Here is an 18,162-nt window from a genome sequence, read left to right as displayed (position 1 = left end):
TTACATTTGGCAATTATGCTATCAATGAAGCCCATAGAGAACCGAAACAAAATGAAATTATGTAGGTGCTCCACCTGGCAAAAAGCAAAACCAAAAATAAGTATTTTCTATATACAAAAAAAAAAAAAGAATATACCGACAATGATAAAAAGAAACTGCATAATTTATGTATTCAACAACTATCTAATGAGTGCCCATGATAGCTGATTATTTTGCACTTCACATTTCATTGAGCATGATGCTGATCACAGAGCAGATGCCAAATAAGCTCTTCATGAAACAATTTTTACAAATATACTGGAAATTACATTAAAAATTTTAATGTGGTATCCTCTGCATGTAACAGTACAATGATACTGTAATTACAATGTTGCTGGATACACATAATCTGAAACCGATCAGTAATCAAAACATAAAGAACAAAAGAACAATCTAATGTAGGTGAGACACTAGCTGTCCAGACTGACACTCGATGCACTGCTTTAGGTAGAGACACCTGATCTGTGCCTTCTCTTAGACCTGTACTGGACTCAGTGTGAGCTGAGTCCTAATGTAAATCAATGCTCTCGAGTTCAAGTCCATAGCTTTAATCTAAACACGGATTATTTCAGGATCACATGTCTAAAAAAATTTTTTTAGTGTAACTTTTCACCTATCAAATTATTCAAAGCCCATCTGATCTGGTACTGGGTTTTAAATCTCATCTGCTTCTACTGTGCTTCCCCTCACTGAGATCCAGAAACACTGGATCATCAAACATGCTCCTGCTTTAAGCTTTTTCCTTGCTGTTCCCTCTGCCAAAATTTGTTACTACCTGAAATCATACAAAATATCCAGTTGTTTACATGTTTATTGTCTCCTCCACTAAAATGTTGGTTTCCTGAGTTCTAAGGTAGTTTGCTCTTAGTACCTTGAGCTAAAGGGCAAAGTCTGGAACATTCATTCAACAAACACCACATGTCAAATACAGTGCTCAGTGCTGGATATGCAACAGGGAACTGAAGTGACAAATTCCCGGAGCTCATTCAGTTCACACTCTAATGAGAGAGAAAAGCTAGAAAATGCAGATAATTATAGATTGCATTACATGCTTTTAAGGAAACAGGTGTTTAAAGCAGGAAACAACTAACTGGTAGAAACCATTCCAGAGTAGGCAAGGTCTGAATAAGATTAACTTTGGGGTTGGAATCTAAAGGAGAGTAAGTGAAGAATAAGCTGGTGAACAGCAGCCCCCTAGAAAATTACCTTAAAAGCATTTTACCAGAAAATACTCTTAAAACTCAGGGATGTTAAATACAAATAAGGCAAATACCCTTACTTAAATTTCTGAATTTATTTTAAATGACAACTTTTAAAAACCACCTCAAATATATATTTAATTTCACAATTTGCACTAAAACATAAGTTTCCTAGAGGCAGGATTTTGTCGCTTATGCCCACCACTGCTATCGCTAGCACCTGGAACATGCACAGGCACCACATTACATTCACTATCTTTTGAATGAATTATAAATAAAAACACCTGAATTCATATTTTCCAAGTGGTAAGTAAACAGAATCTGAAGTATAGTTTTACAACAAATGATGTTTGTAAATTCTAAATCAAGGGTCAACAAACTTGGGCCCACAGTCCAAATCCAGTCTGCCACTTATTTTTATTAATAAAGTCTTAATTAGAATATAGTCATTCCTTTCTGTTTATTGTATAAGTTCACTTTGAAATGGCAGAATTGAACAGCTAAAAACCATATACCCTGAAAAATCAAAACTATAGATGCACTGTCTTGCCCTTTACAGAAAAAGATTGCTGATCCCTGCTTTAAATAATAATCCTCACACTATTTTCATGAATGCTACAAGAAGAAATTCTGACTCTAGGAATCGCTATATTTATCACCAAATAAGACTGCTAAGCAGCCTCTGTAAATACATACTGACAAATCATTTTACTAAATCTACCTACTTTTATAAATGGGCAGCTTCATATATTGACATGACCATTTTATGATCATATTTCTAATGATAATACAGTATAAAATCTTTTATTATTATTTAAAAATAAATATAATTAGAGATTAAAGATGTATATGTTACTTGGCATAGGCCATAAAAACATCTTCCCATAAAAATGTGAGGCTCAAGCATGTTTCCTTACCAGTTTTCGGAAGACTGAGTGGATCGTCTGCTTTTCTCTTTTATTCCCGTTGTAAAAGGCAATTTCTTCACTATTAAGGAAAATAATTTAGCGATTAATTTCAATGTTGCCTAAGTCTAACAACTATTGAAATACAATATTTGATGACTGAACATTTGTATTTAAATGGACACTTGGTGACCGTCTCTAGGATCCCCAACCCAGCTGGTCAGAGCACAGGAATCCGCACCTGATATGCAACCTTGCTGGAGAAAATGGGCTGGGTTAAGGATCAGAAATTTGAATAAAGAAGTCAGGAAAAAAAGAAGGAAGTTGCCATGATACACAGAAGGTCTGGGACAGTCATCATAAACTATAAACTGAATACAGACTCATACTGGAAAGAGGAAAAACAACAGCTAGAAAAGAGAGGCGCTGCCATGACAATCGGCCTTTCCATGACAGAAAAGCACACTAAGTCCTGAAGGCACAGTGCCTGCTCCCAGGGGGCTCGCTGCATGGTCATTCTTTTCCTGGAACCCTGCTTTATCCTCACTACCCCTCTTCCATGAGCCACAAGGGTCACAAGAATTTCGATAGAAAAAGGGCATTTTTATAGATGACGAAAAACAGTATGGTTAAGCAAATATTCAAAAGTCATACAGCAAGCAAGTCAAGACTCTAACTCATGCTTGATTGTGAAATTTAGTCTTCCTGCTCTACTCAGTATGATGTCGACTTTCCCAGCAAAGAGTCTCTTTTAGCAGAGGACAGTAAAGAGCTATACCGCAGTCTAGCAGGCAAAGTTAAAATAGCCTTCAATAAGTATGCAATGTTTCCTTTTCCTTTAAGAGTTTTGGTGAAGGGCCTCCCCTGGTGGTGCAGCAGTTGAGCGCTGGGCTGCGAGCTGCCCACAGCCTCTGCAGCGCTGGTTCAATCCCCGTTCAATCCCCGGCTGCCGGCAAGGGTCCCACAAGGCGCAACAGACCTCTCCTGCCACGCCCGCTGCTCCCCTCAGCAGTATATTTCATCAGTCTGCCTGCTGTTTCCTGCTCTGGCTCTGGTGAATTCTCTCACCCTCCCGTGCTTCTGACTGTACCCAGTGCTTATATAAATAAATAAATAAATCTTTAAAAAAAAAAAAGTTTTGGTGAAGTTTATATTCTAATCCAGCATGTATCTGTATCATTCCCATAAAAAAAAGGTAGCTCTGACTTAAACCCTTTCATGTAAAATTTACTTTCTGTTAAGATACACATTTGACCTATGTTTCAGTTACCTTACCACAGTGCTACAGAGTCCCAGTGTATCAGAATCCCAGTTCAAGAACACAATTCTATGCGTGTGTTTATTTTCCTTACTTCCCTCTACCTCCTCAATAAAAGCTTACAGAAGATGATGAGGCAAAAATTCTAACACTCCTATACTAAGTCACTTTGGCCCAACCTTAGACCTGAAAGGAAGAAAACCATCCTAGAATAATGATGGCTGCCAACCAAACTCTATCCTCTTCCACATCTTTCTCCCTAAGAAAACCCAACTTTCTTAAAGCTATCTGCCCTTTTCTGTGCACCCAAGTGCTTTATGAGTGGCCTAGCCACATCCACTGGGTATGAGTTCCAAGTGGTCTAAGGCAATTGCTTTGCTGGAATTGATTTACATATGAGCAATTCTGATGAACGAAATGTGAAAGCAAGTGTGTGACAGGGCTTCTGGGAAAGTTTCCTTGCTCTTTTAATAAGCTAGCAGAAGAAATAAATGGGCCATTTTATTTCTGGATTTTTTGCAGGGGAGGAGGGACAGTGAGATCTGGAACTTCTTTTGCCACCCTGCAATCATAAGAATTAGGCTGAACAGCATACAAAAGAGAGCAGTCAAATGAACAAAGAAGAGCCAGATCCCTGATCATACCTGGCCTAGAGCTGCTTTACCTTCAGAGTTCCTAAGTGAGTAGCAAATAGCTTTACTTTTAGAACATTCAGAGTCAGGGTTTTCTACCTTTCTGCAGTAGGAAACATCTGGCTGATACCATCTTTCCTTCCCCTGGTAAATCACCTCTCATACTAAACCTGCCTATTTCTCAGCTACCCTAGAATACAAAAACTTATAAAAGTGGCACCATTTTAAGCAATCCAAAGAAATAAAGGAAGAGGAAGCTGTTCAAAGAGTAATTTCCCAATAAGTAATTTTGTAAATGCCTGTAAAGCAGTTAAAAAAAAAATACCAGGACCCTCAAAATAATTTAAGGTTGACACATCAACATGAGAAAAGTTATTACACATCTGCTACCCACCCAACACTGTGCTGAAAGCTTTATATATATTTCATATTTAATCCCCACAACAATCCTATTATAAACTATTTAAAAGTGAGGCTATATGTAACTTGCTAAAAGTCCTCCTATTATAAACAAAAAAGTAGAGCTACATGGGCCTCCCCTGGTGGTGCAGTGGTTGAGCTCTGGGCTGTGAAGCTGCCCGCAGCCTCTGCAGCACCGGTTCAATCCCCAGCCTCCGGTGAGGGTCCCACATGGCACACAGACCTCTCCTGCCATGCCCGCTGCTCCCCTCAGCATTGTACTTCGGTCCTTCTGACTGTTCTGCTCCCCACTCTGGCTCTGGTGAATTCTCTCACCCTCTCGCGCTTCTGACTGTACCCAGTGCTTGTATAAATAAATAAATAAATAAATCTTAAAAAAAAAAAAAAAAGTAGAGCTACAAAGTAACTTTCCAAAAGTCACATAATACATAACTGTTAAGCAGATGAGGTAAATTTTGAAAATTAGTCATGTGGGCACCAAAGTTCAATACTTTTTTCTATTTTGGATTTTTAAACTATCTGGAAAATAGGTAGAAAGACTGAATTGCTGAATACACCAAACACATGGTCTCAAAATAAAAATATTTGTGAATAAACTGAAACAAAATTTTCTTTGAACATATACTGTAAATGTATATTAACTTAAACTATACCTTGACTGTTTAAAGTGAAACTAACATTAGTCACTGAAAGAGATGAATCAAAGATACTGCATGCTTAACAAGATGGAGTTAAAATGTGTAGAATTACTACTTTCTAAAACTAGTGTCTTTCATGATGAATATTTATAAAAGAAGTAAACACAAACACACACAATTTCAGTCAGTGGTACAAGACTTTTTAGAATCACTTATATGACCAATATCCATTTAAAATGAATTTTTAGTGCAACTAAACACCTTTAATACAATTCTCCTTACCTGTTTGTGATGAGCCGGGAATTAACATATCTATATTCTCCTTCATACTTTTGCTCAGTTATTGTCATCTTACCAATGGGTCTTCTAAGTCGAGTTAGGAATAACCCAGACATGACCAAGTAAGCCATCATGCTTGCTGGGCCCTATTATAAAAGGGAAAGAAGAACGGACAAAGTTCAAGCATCCTCTTTTCACCAGATGCAACATGTACAATTTCTGTGACATGCACAATTTCTCTCAAAGTCCAGTGACTTTGAGAAAAATCATTCTTTTAACTAATTATTTCCCCTGAAATGTTTTCTTTCTGCCAAGATATACACTTTTACTACTCATCTACTCTCCTCCAACCACTGCAGCTCATCCTCTAATTCTCCTGAAATTTGCTCAGCAAAATATTCCCAGGTGCAGTCATCACTCTGCTATGGCATCTAAAAATTCTTGTGGAGGGCCCTTTGGGATAGTCTCTTAAGAATCCACAAAAACTGGGCCTCCCCGGTGGCACAGCAGGTTAAGCGCCATGCTGTGAAGCTGTCTGCAGCCTTGGCAGTGTGGGTTCGATCCCGGTCAGCCAGCGAGAATCCCACATGGTGCTGCAGACCTCTCCTGTTGCGCCCGCTGCTCCCCTCAGCAGTGTATTTCTGTCGTCTGCCTGTTCTGCTCCCTGCTCTGTCTCTGCTGAATCCTCTCACCCTCCCGCACCTCTGGCCTGTACCCCAGCTCTTGTATAAAAATAAATAAATTGAAAAAAAAAGATTCCACAAAAACTGTCAGACCTCTTTTTTCCCTTCTCGTTGAATGTTACAAATCCCTAAGACTTATTCCTTAGATCTTTTTTCATCCCAAATTTTGTTTAGTCCGTCACACATAAGAACCCAAGATACTGTCTCCAAATACATATATACATCTTCACCTTATTTGTACAACCTCAAGCTCAATTCCCCAAAGAAGTTATAGCTACCTTTCCATTGTCATACATCTTGCTTCTAGTTGTTATAGTTTCTAACTTGGTAAGTGGCCTCTTTACTCATCAACCACTCCAAGAAGGAATGTTCATGCTTACCTCTCTAAGACCAGTGTAGGCATGTTCCCCATTCCCATATTTATTCTATGTTCTGTCATACTGAAATAACTGTTTCCTGACCATGCCACTCAATGAAGTTGTTCTTATGTCTGACAAGCCTGCTTATCCTCCTCAAAACAGCTCAAAAATTATCTCTAAACATTTCTGGACACCAAATACTTGATTCAAACTTCTATTACTAGACATATACAATGCACTATAATTGCTTGAACATCTACCTCTTTCACCAGATTGTGATTCCTCTTCAGCAGGAATTGTCTTACTCATCTTTTTAATACCTACTATGTAGCACATGTGTAGAATACAGTATGTGGGTCAAGTTTTTTTAATTAAATATGATTGATTCAATGCATAATTTAAGTATGATTGATTTATACTACAAATAAGGGCAAAGAGGTGTAACTAATATATAGTTTCTACCTTCAAGAAATACAGAATGAAATAATGGAAATATAAGGAGATATATTTAAGTATTAGAAAAATATAATAAGTACCAAAATATAGCATAGAGACAGAAGGAATTAAGATTATTCACTTGCTTATAACAAAAACATGGTATACGATTAAACTGAATAGTGGATAGCAAAATATTAGGAAGACAAGAAAATTTTTAATAACTGCTCTCTATATTCTAAGGGACAAAGCCACTATAAAAAAATTTTTAATCAAATAGAAATGTATATACATACTCATAAAAAACTGTCTCCAAATTGCATTTTAGACATTATTTTAAAAAAGAAAGTACATTTATGTTCAATGTTTAAGTACTTCTGATTATTAATACCACGAGAATTTTCCAAGAATCTAACTTGAAAAATTAAAAAGGCAAATTAGAATACTTTTCAAATTTCTAGTACAGTATTATTTCATAACAAGACTTTATTAGATACATCTCATAAAACATTCTTTGAGATACACACAAATCATCCAATCATTCACAATAGAGTATTAAAGCTATTTTAGAGACAGAAAAGTAAACCCACCTGAGCTCCTATTGCACTTGTTAACTTGAAGATATACAAAACTATGTCTAAAAATGGCTGCAAAATAAAGAGAAGTTACAGAATTAAAAAGAACTGGATTGCCTGGACTGATGGTTAATACAACATGTTATATGCAAAATGATGTTCAACATGTAACATGTAATTGTCAACATGTAGAGTTTTCTGTACTATAACAGTACATGTATCAATGAATATATAAAAGACACAGTTCTTATTCTCAAGAAACTTTAAATGGAGACAGGCTGACCAATATTTACTGACCATCAATTGGGAAAAACACATCACTTTCTATCCAGTAAGAGATCTCTGCTATGACATTTAATGTATTAGTAACTTAGTAATTTCTAAATGTAGTATAAAGAGACTACATGTATTAATAACCCAAGTTGTAATCACAAATATGCTACCAACTTCTCTGGTAGCAGAAAATGGAATATATTTTTCACCCACCCATAAAAAAAGAGGCTCTTCCCACTCCTAATACCATTTGATTCTATTACTTTATCACATCTATATGTTGAAATAATCTAGTGAACTTAAGAATCTAATTTCCTGATATAAAATTCAGAGCTAAAAAAAATATATTAATGTACTGCTCTTCACATAGAGTGACAACTCAAATGACATAACAACTGTACATATTTTGATGTGTTTTTCAAAAAATGCAAATTGCGTTCATTCACTGTAAGTCTACAATCACCCCTTTCTGACTATTATCTGCATTATTACTAGGAGAGATGACTTGATTTATTAATTCAATTGTACTAAGATGAACTCTTCCTTTTTTGTCTCATAAATTATCAATAAGCTAGACACACCTGTTAAATTCAAGTAGATTTAGAAGTTATTAACAAAGGCAGTAATTGAACTTAAGTCAGAGTTCAAATATGCTGAAATACACAGCACCACAATTAATTTTGTTATCTCTCTTGCAATATGACAAAATCTGAGTGACAGATATGCTCAAATACCAAGATGTCTACAGAATTACATAAAAAGTTTTATATACATCTCCCCCCAATACACATACAGAAAGAGAACGACCTTTAAACATGATGATAAGAGCAGTAAAGAAAACTAAATTACTGAACCATTTATAATTGTCAGAGCCTGAGAGCTTGGGAGGAGTTAGTAATAGTTACTGGAAAGCTAAATAGAGCAAAATGTCTGACATGAAGTGAGTAGGTTTAGCAGTGGCCTATGAAGGAGGGGGGACGGTTAATGGATACAGGTCCTAAGAACTGCCCGTCCTCTCTCCAGCCCCATGGTTGAGAGCAAAGGTGGGACGCAGCCCCTTTGGATATGAGGTTTTCTTCTCAAATTTGGATATCTAGATCCAGTATAGTCCAGTTTGAGATCAGACAGTGATGTGGGCTGGAGTGGGAAAAGGGGCATGAGAAGAAGAAGAAGGAAGGGGATGTTGGGTAGACAATCTTGTAAGTTCCCACAGTTACCTACTGTGAATACAGGAGGTAATGGCTTAACAAGAAGACTCCAGCAAAAGCTCTAAGGGTGGTGAAATGAGACGAGTTAAGTAAGAATTGAAGAAATTAGCAGGAAAAAGAAAACTGGTTAAGGCAAGAGATTTGGTAATATTACAGGAAGGGAGAATAATAGAAAACTAATCTAATATCTTGTGAATTTTTTTTTTGACTACTGCTTTTATGATCTATAGAATTAGAGATACTGAAACAAGAAAAAGGGCAGGAAGAAGCCCCTAGCCTAGTAAAATGGAAGTGAAATTGGAGATCTAAATTGACTACCTAGCAATTGCCAAAAGCAAGCAGAGAGATATTTAAATTTCTGTTGTTTCATTGAAACAACAGAGGCTTCAAAATTTTGAGGCTTCAAAATTCTTATTAAATCTTTAGAAAACACTACATTCTCAGTTCTTGGTCAAAGCACTCACAAAAAAAAATATATTAAAAATTAAGTGATTGTGGGCCTCCCCGGTGGCGCAGTGGTTGAGAGCTGGGTTGCAAAGCTGCCTGCAGCCTCTGCAGCGCCGGTTCGATCCCCAGCTGCTCCCTGGCCACTGGAGGAGGGTCCCACATGGCGCACAGACCTCTTCTGCCACCCGCTGCTCCCCTCAGCAGTGTACTTCGGTCCTTCTGCCTGCTCTGCTCCCCACTCTGGCCCTGGTGAATTCTCTCACCCTCCCGCTCGCTTCTGACTGTACCCAGTGCGTGTATGTATAAATAAATAAATCTTTAAAAAAAAAAAAAAATTAAGTGATTGCATTTAAAAATTACTATAACAACTCTCATTTTCTCATGGAAACATTAAATATATGCTCTTGTTAGAGTCATCAAATCAATTTTACACTAACTTGTTTAGATTCAAAATTCAACAAATTAGCAAATAATAAAACCAAGAAACTTACCTTACTAAGATTCGAATACAGATCAACTACACTGTTACAAAATTTTTCTACATCTTGTGTGAGCAGCTGGTCTGGATTAGCTATTCTGTTGTCCAGATTTCCCATTTTATAATACGTGAATGCTCTAAACAGCAGTAAGAAAATTACTTTAAAACACATGATTTTAAAAAATGACAACAAAATCACATTATACTACCTACTACAAATTCATAAAAAACAAAAAAAACTTGGACCTGGAGAGGTTCTATAGATTTTCCTAATTTATCTCAGCACTAAAGAAAGCAAATCCACAGAATAATAACCTCCCAACTGAAGAGCCAGGCCTAAATTCCAAATAGTTCAGGTCTTTCCCTACACACTTCTGGGTCTAAGAGCAATCTTCTTGAAAAACATATCCAATAAAAAAGAAAAACTTCCACATCTCATTATCATGAATATTACTGCTCAATTTAAGAATTATTAATATAGGGCCTCCCCTGGTGGCGCAGTGGTTGAGCACTGGTTTGCAAAGCTGCCCGCAGCCTATGCAGCACTGGTTCGATCCCCGGCCACCAGGTGAGGGTCCCACATGGCGCACAGACCTATCCTGCCACCCGCTGCTCCCCTCAGCAGTGCATCATCAGTCTGCCTGTTCTGTTCCCCGCTCTGGCTCTGGTGAATTCCCTTACCCTCCCGCACTTCTGACTGTACCCAGTGCTTGTATAAATAAACAAACAAACAAACAAACAAACAAATAAATAAATAAATCTTTAAAAAAAAGGAATTATTAATATAAAAATAGGTAAACTTACTGGAGATACTCCTCATAGAGGTATTTCGTTAGTCTTACTCGGAAGCACAGTTTGAGCTCATTTAACCCAAACTTCAAGAAATTATTAACCAGAGCTATCTAAAACAAACAAACAAATACATGTTAACTTATTTTACATCATTTCTACTTATTAAATTGTCATTTATATATTTTATCAGTTGCTATGTCCCAAATCCTATGATTTTTATAACTAAATTGATATCAAGTTCTAATTCAAATATAACTGGCTATATTACCCTGATATGCTAAATTTTACTAGGAACTATATTTTAGAATACATTGATATCATTAATTATGAGAAGTAACTTACAAACAAAACATCAAATCTTTCACCTTTTTATCCATTGTGAAGGACCTGAATTTAGGAGTCCTGATACTTATGTTATACTATCAGCACTACAATATTAGACAATGGAATTCTACACACACTGTACTTACATATTTTAAACTGTATGTTTTATATCAAACTGCCATTTTTCAGATTGATCCAGAGTCACCGTACTATTCTTTTCCATTGTTATATTAAAATACTTCCTTAGCTCCAGATTCATCTACATAAAAATTTTCTCAAACATGAAAACACTGCTCTTCTGTTCAATCTCAGTCTTTGATATCTACACCACTTATCTCAGTTTCTTTTAAAAGGCCTAAGAACTATGTTCATTCACAAGCCTTATTAAACTAGAATATCTGATATATTTTCTAAATAGATTTTTCAATTAAGCTTTTTTATTCCCACATTTATATACTAAAATACTTATAATGCCACGAATAAAGAGGCAAATTAAGAAAATCACTTGTTTTAGACCACTTATTTTTGTTTTATATAAATTCTAATTTAACATAAACTACATTAACTAGCTCACATTACTGTAATAGTTTAAGGTCTAAAGCAATGCTTACCAACTAGGGTGGTTTTGCTCCCCAGCTCCCACAGGATATGGGACATAGTTTGGAGGCATGCTGGTTGTCACAACTGGAGGAGCAACACTAATGCCATCTAGTGGGATGCTAGCAGACATTCAAGAAACTCTGACCTACAGGTTGAGGGGGGAAAATTTCCACCTGGGAATACTACAAGTGAAATTGAACCAAAAGCAATTTCTCCTAATTTTTTCTAGCTAGTGTAAAGATTTACATTTAAAATTTCTGCTCTAAGTTATAAACTAAACTTGAAATAGGAACTTAGTATCATAAATCTTTAAAGAACTTATTAAGTAAAAAATTCTTAAAGATTTTTGGCACGATTTGAACTCTTCCCTATGCAAAGGTTTCAAAGAATTACACTTACAAGAGGCATGGCAGCGATGAAGTTGAATAAGTATTTCTTGAAATCTTTTCTGCTACGACCAATGATACCACTGCAAACCAGCACATGCAATGCATTAGTTGCCAAAGATGCAAAACTTATTAACATAAGTAAACTTCTGTAAAGCTCTATTCAAGTCTTAATGAATCAAAAGAATAAGGAAAAAAGGATGTTAAAAACATTTTCTTACAAAAACGTTTCAAACTTTTGAAATTTTATCACACTGCATAGCTTGCTTTGGAAATCATTTTATAAAAAGCAAAGGTAAATTAGAATGGTAACTGGCTCTTTCCTTTAAAAAAGGCTTAACCTGCAACAAAAGGAGTTCAGATAGAAAAGGGACAATTATAAAGATGCAGGACTGGATTACTGGGAATGGATAAAACAAACTAGCGTTTGTTTGTTTGATTTTTTAATGAATTAGTGACATGGAGCTGTACTAACAGAACAGTAAACTTTTTCTACAAAGGGCCTAGAATATTTTAAGCTTTGTGGGCCATAAAGTACAACTATTCGATTCTGTTATCATAGAATTAAAAAGTCAGGAATGACATAGGCTGAGTTTTAATACAATTTTACCAAAACACATGGTAGTGGGGTTTCACCTGTGGATCCCACTTGATTGGCTGGGGGACTAGATAAACAGGCAGCAGATCAGCGGGCCTTCTCAAAGCATCAGAATGATTCTGTAGAGCTAAGATCTGTTCACACACTTCAACTAGACCAGCTACTCTTTTATCTTTTTTTTTAATGTTTTACGTATTTATCTGGTTTTAAAATACACATTTAGAAATTATTTAAAGTGAGGGGTCCTCTGTTTTGTTTAAAAAGTTTGAAAACCATCTATCACGTAAGTATCTTTAAATACCATCTCTTTATTATCTATGAAAAGAGGTAAAATTTATTTGTTTACACACTTTTAAGTAACATTTATTAATATCCCCAAAACCTATTTTGAAAAACACTGCACTAAGTGATTTAAACCTAGCTCTACACACAAAAAAATGACTGGTAGCTGATATAGAGAAATCATTTGCTTTAAATGAATAACATCAAGTAATGCCAATGGGCCTATTAAAAAGAAAATTAAATTTGTGAAAAACCTGTGTTAAACAATCTAGTGTCTTTTATCAAAGGCCTTCACAAAACTCCTACTGTCTCACATGTACACTGCATTATCTATGAGCACTGGCAGCACATAGCATTTCCCCCATCCTAACTAAGATTCTAAAGAATATACTTTGGGAAATGCTACTTTAGACTGATAGAAGAACTAATACTTCGATTCTGATATAATTCCTAAAAAGTTTCGAAAAGTTGACTACAAAAAAAGTTAAAACAGAACCACACAAAATGTTGTTTATAGCAATATGACTATTAGAGACAAGATACAATCAAGACAGTACAAAAGAGGGTTAAATTAAAATTGTTTGAAACAAACTTTACATAAATCAAAGTGCTTTAGTGCTGCCCAAGCTGTAAAACACACACAATTATAAAACGTTGGTAACGCACGTGCTGTCATTCAGCAATGGTTTACCATTGGAGAAGCAGCTATAAATTTAAAAAATGGTTTCCTGAATAAAGTCGTATCTCTGCTTATTATTCCACTGCAAGAGAAAAGTAATAATTACCTAAAGTACAGTAGACCTCATTTTATAGTAGCCCTAATCATCTTTTTTTTTTTTTTTTTTTTTTGGCCAGAGGTACAGGGTGTGAGAGGATTCATCAGAGACAAAGTTGGGAGCAGAACGGATCCACTGTTGAGGGCAGCAGCAGGCGAGACAGGACAGGTCTGCTGCTCCATGTGGGTCAGCCCCCTGGCCAGAGATGGAACTCGTGCTACAGTGGCCATGGATAGTGCTGACACTTAACCCCTTGTGCCACAAGGGAGGCCCATCGTTATTATTTTTAATTGCATTACCTCATATTGAAAAGGTTCACACCTTTTCAGACATAAGTTCCCATATCCCACCTACCACCAAAGCACCCATGATCCTCTTCCATGGGCCACTGGACCCTCCAATCCCTTTCCCTTACTCTCCCTCTCTGGAAGCCTCAATTCTTCAGTCAAGATTTCTGAGTTTGTTTTGATTTAGTTTTGTCTGTTCCTTTGTTTCCACATGAGTGAAATCATCCAGAATTTCCTTTCTCCTTCTGAATTATTTCTTAGTATAAAATTCCTTTCACTTCCATCCATGTTATTGCAAATGGAAAGATTTTATCATTTTTCAAAGCTGAATAGTGTTCCATTGTGCTTATATACATCTTTATCTAGTCCTAATGCTTTCATGAAAGACAATTCAGTAAGTTTTAATGCTACCTGTAGTCAAATGGCTGAAAATAAAATTATGTACATGATTACATACAGCAACAAGGTATGAAGGAATCTCCTCCCTATCATGGGAATTACTAGTTTCTACCTTAAAGAAGGGAGTCTGTCCTATTAAGATTTCCCCATACTTTAAAGTCATTAACCATTGCTAACAACCCTAAAAGATGCATAGAATATCAAAATGAAGTACATTAAGAACCATCATTATCTCTTCAAAACTTTTTTCTTGAGCAGAAATATATGAATCTAATCCTACTTTGGAATATGCAAAAAGGAAAAGACAGATAAATCAACTTAACAAAGTAACTTTAGTAGCAAATTAGATTGCATTAATTTTTCAAATAAAATTGTTGCATATTAAAAATTCACAAAATTGTAAATCTTTAATTTAACCAAGAATCAAAGCTCTTATACAGAACAGCTCAAAAATACTGAGGGCCTCCCTCGTGGTATTAGGGGTTAAGACACAACCTATGAACCTATCCACAGCCACTGAAGCACAAGTTCAATCCCCAGCCAGGGAGCAACCCACATGGCACAGAAGACCACTCCTGTCTCGCCCGCTGCTCCCCTCAGCAGTGTATTTCACTCAGTCTACCTGTTTTGCTCCCCATTCTGTCTCTGGTGAATCCTCTCAACCCCCACACCTCTGGCCTGTACCTCAGTTCTTATATGCATAAATAAATAAATCTTTAAAAAAAAAACTGAGAAAGTTACCAATTAAGTTTAAAATGACCATTTTATAACTGTTGAACTTAATGAATAAGGAAGTTGCTCATCATAGGATTCTTGCAACTTTTCTATAAGTTTATATATTGTAACAAAATATTTTCTTAGAAATTCAATTTTTTTTCATACTAAAATTTAAAACTCAGTATCCAACAGGATGATTACTCCATCTAGTAGAATAACAAGTAACTTCTCTCTTGTCCATCATCACCAATTGTCCATCATCAGCTCATCTTAATGCCTTTTTCCAGGGTATTAAGTATTTGTGAAAAGAAATATTAGTACCTATTCCATTAAAGCTGCAAATCCCTAGTTTAGAGGAAAAGTTTTTTCTTTTGGATTATATAAACATGAAACCACAAAACCAGAATAAAAGGGGGAAACTTTCAAATATAAACTATGCTGTATCATTGAAGATGCCTGAATCAGAACACCCTAAGACTCTTACAACTGGTTTATTAAGATGCCCCACTCTGGCATGCAGAGTATTTGTAGCCAAGAGCAATGAAATCCCTTAAGACTGAGGAGAAGCTACTGTCATTGCCTAAGACCTTCATCCCTCTGATAGAAGAAAGAGATCATCTCCTAAGTTTCTGCTCTTTTCCCAATCAGAAAAGCAATCACTGCTCCCCATTTAATGACCTAGAAGAATGTCGTTTGGGGGTCTCATCCATCTGTTGGATTATCAGTAAGCATGTCCGCTCTATCTAAGTATCTCATCTATACTGTAAGGATAAGGTAACCCTTTCTTGTCCGTCATGTGAAATGGGACCCCAGCCCTTGATGCCCCAGGTCTCTAAAGGCAGGATAGATATCCCTGGTCCACTCCATTATTCTTTCAGATTTACAACCATTTAAAGTGTCCATACACCTCTATAGCTTTTAGTTACATGCTGAAATCTTTAATATCTGAAATAATAAAATACTAACAAACTGGGCTTCAGATTTCTATTAAGATGCATTTCAAATACATAAATAAAATTTTATCGTTTTAATAAATAAATAAACCTTTGTACATGTGTTATTAAATTTTAGTCTTATCTCCTATCAATCTCTTTGATGTTAATTTGTTTGTCCATGCAGCTTTAAAAGAATCCCAATTGGGTGGGGAAATTTCCTCTGTGTCCTGACACCATGATTGTGCATGGTCCTTTATATGTTATATGTGGCTAACTCTACACAGATGCCTAATATGATGTTGTTCATAATACAAGTAACCTGCTTATTTTTGCCACAAGTAATTCACAATGCTATAGTTAGAGAGTCTACATTCGTACTAGCAGATATGGGCACTTAAAATCAAAAAGTAATTGCAGAAGGAAATATAAAATTCTATAATCATGTAGAAGAACATAAATATCTTCTTAACATTAAATAGGTATACAAAGAACGCAAAGGACATGTACACACAGCTCACAAAAACAAATCGATCCTCTGGTATACTATACTATAGGAAGAAACAAACCTTTGAATTATGTTTACGCTTAACTCTCTTAGAATCTGTTGAAGGATTCCTCACTAGGGCACACTACAAAATAGCCAGATCCCCACTACAAACACCAGGCCGATAATCAACAAGTCCTTAATTTGACTTCTAGACAAGTTTTTCAGTTCTTCACTTTTAAGTATGAACAAACAGCTAGGAGTCACAGAAAGTCTCTAAAGTAAATGACAAAGATCAGAAGCACAAAGGACCATGAAGGAAAGAGAAATTCAAAGAACTAAAAAAAAAAGTCACAGATTTGAAAGAATAATTACTATAAAAATGAATATTCACACAAAAAGACAGCTCTTGGAAATAGTCACAACAAGTAAAAATTTACTGCACGATGAAGCTTAAAGAAATTTCCTACAATTACAGAATGAAATGTAAGAGATGAAAATAATGGGAGAATTATAAGATAGTCAGATGATCAGTCCCAGAGTTCCAACATTCAGCTAGCAAGGATTACAGAAAAAGTACAGAAAGAATGGAGAATTTTTTTTAAAACAAAACTTCTCAGCAATGACTTTCTAGTTTAAAAAGAACCCATATAGTGCCCAGCACAATGAAAAACAAAATTTATACCAACATTCAGAAAAATTCCCAAACACCAGAAATAAAACATTAACAACAAATAAATGATCATAAAAGCATCCAAAAAGAAGGCGGAGGATCTAAGGCAGAACAGTCAGCACAGGAGTGGGATTTAACTCAAAGTGAAGCTAGATGGGGAGTTGAACTTTGGCTATGTGTTAGAATCATCTGGGATGTTTCCAAAGTGATGACTAATTGAATCATAATCTCCTGGGGGAGCCCTAGGCACAGTAATCAAAATTCCCCAGATAATTCTAATCATCCTGCAGCCCAGGGTGAGAACCACTGAACTCTATTGTAGGCAACAGGGTGGTGTTTTACAAGTATTGAGGAAAAGTGATTTCCAGCTTGGAATGTTTAAAGAACTAAATTATCAACCAAGTGTGAGAGAAGAAAGACTTTACCAGATCTACAAAGTCCTAAAAATTTATTGCCCCCGTACCCTTTCTCAGAAAAAGACTGCATCTGCCAAAATAAGAAGTAAATTGAGGAAGAAGAAAAACAAGAAAAAAACAGGTTATTCAATACAGAGTGAAAAATGAAAGAAATTCTTGGTATCTTAATAAAAGCAAATTCCTAAATAGCATGACTGCTATTTAGTGTGCCTACCATCCCATCAATCCTGGTTAGAGCAGGAAAGCAGGAAACTAGCAGGAGATAGAAGCTGGGCTGGTACTTGGTGTGTCTGACCACATTACAATACTGAGAAGATTTTACAGTATCATCAATAAACTTGAATTAGTAAGAAATGAGCAAAAAAACTAATGCTACTAATAAAGTTAAATTATATATCAGGACCACAAAATGGAGCCCACCCCGGAGGTCTGGTCTACATCACAAATCTCAGCCCACCCTTTCCGGAAATACCTCACTGCAAACAACCTAACATATGCCAATCACAACCCTCCAACACTCAGCGTTAGCTAGAAAATAGGACCCGCTAGTCTATAAGGAAATTTCTGGTTCATGGCCTGTTTCTGTGTTGCATCTTCTAAGGTTCTAAATAACTCACTCTTGTCCAAAATCCATTGTGAAGAGAGATCCACTCCTTGTAAGGACC

At 36.0% G+C, this 18,162-nt stretch overlaps 1 protein-coding gene across 4 annotated transcripts in view; it reads right to left on the bottom strand.

The window, feature by feature from the left end:
- Positions 1-18,162, bottom strand: part of ABCD3 (ATP binding cassette subfamily D member 3) — a gene marked incomplete at both ends in the record, with an annotated part of 62,008 nt that overhangs the window by 15,618 nt on the left and 28,228 nt on the right. For 2 of the 4 annotated variants that reach the window (XM_084243664.1, XM_084243665.1), the window contains 7 exons: positions 5-74; positions 2,156-2,225; positions 5,374-5,516; positions 7,438-7,494; positions 9,842-9,965; positions 10,633-10,730; positions 11,944-12,013. In XM_084243664.1, the coding sequence (XP_084099790.1) occupies positions 5-74; positions 2,156-2,225; positions 5,374-5,516; positions 7,438-7,494; positions 9,842-9,965; positions 10,633-10,730; positions 11,944-12,013 (632 nt within the window). The remainder of the gene's footprint in view (positions 1-4; positions 75-2,155; positions 2,226-5,373; positions 5,517-7,437; positions 7,495-9,841; positions 9,966-10,632; positions 10,731-11,943; positions 12,014-18,162) is intronic. The other 2 variants (XM_084243666.1, XM_084243667.1) reach the window with 2 other exon arrangements.

The sequence above is a fragment of the Talpa europaea genome (assembly GCF_964194135.1).
Source record: "Talpa europaea genome assembly, chromosome: 9".
In the NCBI taxonomy this organism is placed as follows: Eukaryota; Metazoa; Chordata; class Mammalia; order Eulipotyphla; family Talpidae; genus Talpa; species Talpa europaea.
This window is presented reverse-complemented; position numbering and strand designations above follow the sequence as displayed.